Raw genomic sequence first — 6,000 nt, 5'->3', positions numbered from 1 at the left:
ACAAGCAAACTCCCTCGATGTTATCCTCCACCTCAAAGATGCCTAAATCAGTACCTCTGTCCATAAAAAACCTAGAAATCACCAGCAATACCTCAACTTCAACAACTACCACCCATTCCATACCACGAAACCCCTTCCATACACCATAGCCAACCATGGCCGTCACATCTGTATTGACAAGTGGCCCCTCTCAAAATAAACCAAGGATCTCACTGACGCCTTCACAGACCATAATTACCATCCAAACATTGTACAAAAACAGATGTCCCATGACTTAGCTCTCCAGTCATCCACTGTCTGACAATGTCTCACTCTGGCCCCTCATGACTCAGTACCACCCAGAACTGGAGCAACTGAATCACATTCTCTGCCAGAGTTTCGACTACCTCTCTCTCATCATGCCCTGAAATTAGCGATGTCCTACCTACTCTTTTTCCCAACCCTCTCACAGTGGTATTCCACCAACCTACACAACATCCTCATCTATCCCTACACAACCCTTGCTCCCAACCTCATGCCTCATGGCTCATCTCCCTGTTATAGATCCAGATGCAAGAGTTGTCCCATACATCCTCCCACCACCACCTACTCCAGTCTGGCTACAAACACCACTTATCCCATCAAAGGCAGGGCTACCTGTTAAGCCAACCATATGATCTACAAGCTAAGCTGCACCCACTGTGCCGGCCGGTTTGGCCGTGCGGTTCTAGGCGCTTCAGTCTGGAACCGCGTGACCGCTACGGTCGCAGGTTCGAATCCTGCCTCGGGCATGGAAGTGTGTGCTGTCCTTAGGTTAGTTAGGTTTAAGTAGTTCTAAGTTCTAGGGGACTGATGACCACAGATGTTAAGTCCCATAGTGCTCAGAGCCATTTGAACCATTTTTTTGCACCCAGTGTACTGCATTCTACATGGGCATGACAACCAACAAGCTGTCTGTCTATTTTCAATGAAGGCCTTGTAGGCCAATAGCTTACTTTCTGACAGTCTTTTTTTTGTGCCTATCTGCAACTCAGCATCTCTGCTGTGTGTCATATATTCTGTTGATCAGATTTGGTACTGTAATTTTAGCCATCGCTAAGGCGCAGAGTCTCTCACTGTATTTCATCAGAGCCCGTCTCTTTCTGTTCTTTAAAGTCCTGCTGTGTTTCTCCCATTTCTCATTTTTCTATTATTGATCCCCAGTGATTTTTGTTACATTCTTGTTCATCCTGTATGGCTAATCCTTCATGACCGGCCGTAGAATCATATAGACCTTCTCTGCATGCCTTCATACATATTTCTTTTCTTCAGTATTGATTGTTACTTTTCCATATTTAGCAATTCTTGCTTACTAATTTTTGGCAGTTCTTTCATTGTTATACACTCAGCTTTGTATCTATTTTTTTCTTGCCTTTCAACTGCTCTATTTTCTCTCAATGCTTTTTCATCCCATTTTCCCTAAATTTGTCAGTAGTCTCCCTCAATTCATTGTTCAGTTTTCTGTAATGTCATTTTGTTCTTCTGCACAGTAATTTTTCCATTTTCTCCACACATTCATTTTATAACACATTCTGTGGGATCCATTCCTTTTTATTCCTCGTTTTTCCTACTTTTACAACTTCTTTCTCTAAAACTTAAAGCATTGCATCTCTTATGGTATCCCACTCATCTGTGGATTTATAAAGGCATGTTCTGGGGTGCTTCTATGCTATGGAATGTTTCAATACATTATTCATGACTCCAATGGTTTTTGTATACTTTGTGGCTTTGCAGCTAGGTCTTTTTCTTCCAGAAAGGATAGTTTACAGACTACATATGTGAATGTGTTCACTCATTCTAGCAAATTATTTTTCGAAGCAGATCCTATTTTGTGGTGTGCATTTTCCACAGGACATACATTTTATTTTTTGGGCCATACTTTTTCATTTTTTGTGTTGATGTCCATGCTGTATTTCTCAGATATAATCTGTAAGCTGTATACAGAACATGCAGGTCACGTCTGAAGATACTACAAGAGTTAAACCATCTGCAGAAAGTAAAGCATCTAGCTATGTGTGTCTGTTGATATGAATGAAGCTGTGTGCCATTTGTCTCCAATCTTGGATGATTTTATTCATATAAATGAAAACCAGAAGTGATGAAAGTGCACACATCCCTGTCATAGTCCTGCATGTATCCTGGTTCACTCTGGTAATTTGTCCTCTTTCTTGACACAGATTAAATTCGTTCTTTAAATTTTGTATATATTATATTGCTAGTCCAGAATATATAAAGTGGCAGCCCCATCAATGCACTTCCATCAACCAGCAACCAACTGGAAGGATGTACCATTTCACTGGTCTTCATTTAATTATGTTTAGTTTGTTATTTTATTTGGAACAATCTCTCAATAATAAACTGGCCTCGGCAAATTTGGTTTACGACAGATGGTAGTATGCACTGAAATGATTCATTAAAACATCTTATTTTCTATTTTGACATCAAATTGTAAAGTTTATAACCATGCTGTTGATTTAATCCATGCAACAGAATACAGTTCTGAAACTATAATAGATTATGGTAAAGCTTTATTGGTAGTCGTGCTGGGAACAATATTTTAATTCTTTCTTGTAAAAATGATTGACCTTGTTTTCTTTTTGTGTATTTCAGCAGTATTTGTTGACATTTATCTACTGAATAGGAGAAAAATCTCATTTCAGGAAAGGCAGCTGTCTTCCCTCTTGGAATCCTTGATGGGGCCAAATGTAAACCTGAGACTTTTCAGTGATATATCACACATACATGGAGAAGCCTCAGTGGCCAAGCAGTACAGTACCATACAAAGAAAGTGTGTTTAATTAAGTAATAATGAAGTTTCAAATCATGGATTAATACAGAATACTTAATTAAGATTCCAATGATAGTAATCCTGAGTTTATTGGATAGTTAATTGAAAATTCAATAAATTTAATAAGCAAATTAACACATTCGTATCAATTTTCCTCAACCATATGGTCCCACCAGTGTGTTGCCTAGGTGCAGGATCATAGAATAGTGGGGCAGATCAATTTTAATATCAGTCAATCAATTAAATTAAGAAATCTAAAAGATGCTGTAAATCAGTAAACCAATGCATTCAAATTCGGCTGCAGACATGCCATTGCGGAAGAGATGCTTTTCTTGAACATTCATTCTCCTGGCACGACAACTGGTTACCCAACCTAAACAGCAGGTCGTCTTGTCGCTCCACCAGCCATAAGCTGTCTCCCATCCCTGATTGGGTTGAATATAGGAACTACACTTCTCTTCGAGTGGGCACACCACTGTGCTGTCTCCATGTCTATAAAACTATGAAAAGACACTCTCTGAGCTCCATTCTGTCATTGGCCTGGGGTGCCCCCCCCCCTTCTTGTGCCCCCCCCCACCCCCCCCCTTCTTTGCAGATCTGAGACAATATCACTTTGTTAAAGATCTTACGATGGTACTGCAGAAGTTGTCACCACCTTTGACATGAATTGGTATCCACCACTTTGTAACCAGTCTTGTATAAATTGAGATCAATAGCAGTTAGGGTGCATTGCAATAATATGTTGGTGCTACTTCACCCATCATTATGACACGAGTACATAGCTTACGACAAACTGTTAATACCACACATTCACCAATAGCAAGCATTGTCATGCTTGCCGTCCTTTGTGTCGGTATACTGTACTTCTCATGGCCAAACTTGATCTCTTGTTACTTATTCTCAGAACTTGTTAGTTATTCTCAGAAGCTGATCTAGTTTCACTGAATATAGCTCTATATGACTGGATGATCTATTATCCTTTGTTTTACTGTATTTCTTATGTTATTATCTTTTCCTATGGATGAACAGCTTGCCATCGAGTACTCGAGAATTGTGGCTTGATGTTGTTCCAGTAACGAGGTTACTTCGCATTTAATCTGTTCTTGAAGGTCACTATTCACTGATTACTTTAAGTCTGTTACTTGTTTGTAACTTCCCCCATGTCCCTTTTAATATCATTTATTCTAGTAACAGAAATATCTGTAATACAAAAAGCAGTTCGATACCTCCACAGTTAGTCGACAGAAGATTTGCAGGTAGGGTTCATTTACTTGCTAACAGGGAAATTGTAACAGGACAGCTCATTTACTTTATCTGAATCTCTTCAAAACACAAGAGCTACAAAATCACTAATTTCTGAATAAGGTAGAGATTGGTTTCATGTTCATAATAAATAAATCATAGTTTCTAAATGTTTTAATTACTCCCAAAATAGTAATCGGATTTTGACAAGTGAAAAGTCATTGAATTAGTTTCTTTTATAATTACAATACCAGCGCCAGAAATTATTATAGCTATATTTTAAAAAGCAAAGTTGAAGCCGGTATCACTGTAACTAGTATAGTTTTGGAAAGAGACTGTACTTCAGTTAGTCAGAACTTTCTCACAATACATCTGGGTGAAAACAGAATTGCAATATCTTAAAACAGTTGTGGAAATATTTGAGGTGAACCACCATGTATATCCATGTCACTTATCACAAAGTTAATGGGACACATTTTAATGCAAATGTTATCAGCATGCCTCAAGTTTCGTGGCTTCAAAATACCTTTAATTAACAGACATGATAGTATCATTACAAACTCTAATTACTCCAGTATTTGGTATTTATAATAAGAGCACAAATTATCCCAATAACGTTTCCTTTCTTTTATGCTTTGGCAGAAGTAAAAGGCTGCAGTAGAATGCATCTAAAAAACTCACTGGATATTTTGAAAATTTTATATTTATTATCAAACAAATATAAACAATATCACAGAAAATATGGAGTGAGGCCCATACATAAAGATGTGATGTGTGTGCATATTCCAGATGCAGCTACGTATAATTTTATATATTACAACAAGGACAGGGAAACAACATCTAGTTATTATTAAAATTATAAACAGTAAAAAAATAACACTATCTTAACATCATAAGTGCCTGCTTTTTAAATTATTTATAATTAATTGTTCCTTGTCCGTTTTGCTCTAGCTGTGAGACTCCTGTCCATTTCTTCTTCCTCATCAACATACTGAACACATTCAGATGCATGTTCCTGTAAACAATAACAATACATTAGTGTTATGCATGAGAGAAACAGCATCAGTGATCAGTTTTACATAACCACAGCTTCTCTTTAAAGTTGTTCCTCATGTTGCCCAAACAAGGACTGTCTGTTAGTCACAATAGACTTAACTGTGCTTGCACACTATAGCACTGAAGTGACTCAGCTGGTTGGTGCAGTACAGACATTTTATCGTAATGTTGTCAACTGATCCCCTACATATTACTCTGAAATCAAGAATGGCTGATACATAGTTGAATAAAAGGCACACAATCACAAACTAGTGAGCAACATAGGGAGCATTGCGATAGGGCATATCAGTTTCTTTATCTTTAAAATTAATTGTTTCTTCCCATAAGTGGACATAGAAAAATTCATCATTCCAGGTATCCTGTCTTGAAATACTTATTCTCTAGAGTACTAACTTAACTGCAGGCCTACAAAAACACCTACATACCACAGCTACAATCCTCCCTTTCCTGACAGCCTACGTAATCGTTCAACGCACAACAGTACGTGGCACCAATATGTTTCAAAGGCTGCAGGAGAAAATGCAATTTTTCATGGGGTCATATCTTGTGTTCTATTGATCACTGAGTTAAGGAGTCAAGTGTTTTGGATAGCCCTCAGCCTTGCGACCATTTTTTACCTATCAGAAGGACAACTGTACTGTAGCTATCCTACAGTACAGTATCAAATTTTAAACATTGCACACTTTTTCCAGCCCAGACAAATTGAGCAAATCGATTGGTTCTTTTACATTAGGTGTGGTCTAGGGTGGACCATAAGCAGCTTATAAGATCACAATTTGTTCGTGGCTGGTTCTTGAGAAAACTCAAATTTCTATTCATGGCAAATCCTCAAAATTTTTACCACATTTTCTTAGGCTGATGATTTTAGAGAACCCTGAAACTTTTAATGTTATCAT

The 6,000-nt window shown here is 37.9% G+C and overlaps 1 protein-coding gene across 3 annotated transcripts in view; it reads right to left on the bottom strand.

Moving 5' to 3' along the window:
- Window positions 1-4,771: 4,771 nt before the first annotated feature.
- The window catches only part of LOC126252839 (uncharacterized), a 111,486-nt gene continuing 110,257 nt past the window's right edge, over window positions 4,772-6,000 (bottom strand). For 2 of the 3 annotated variants that reach the window (XM_049953789.1, XM_049953804.1), the window contains one exon: window positions 4,773-5,063. In XM_049953789.1, the coding sequence (XP_049809746.1) occupies window positions 4,971-5,063 (93 nt within the window). In that variant the 3' untranslated portion in view covers window positions 4,773-4,970. Of the gene's footprint in view, window positions 5,064-6,000 lie in introns of all 3 variants that reach the window. The other variant, XM_049953796.1, reaches the window with a different exon arrangement.

Source organism: Schistocerca nitens, chromosome 1 (assembly GCF_023898315.1).
Source record: "Schistocerca nitens isolate TAMUIC-IGC-003100 chromosome 1, iqSchNite1.1, whole genome shotgun sequence".
NCBI lineage: Eukaryota > Metazoa > Arthropoda > Insecta > Orthoptera > Acrididae > Schistocerca > Schistocerca nitens.
Note: the sequence above shows the minus strand (reverse complement) of the source record. Positions and strands in the feature narration are given on the sequence as shown.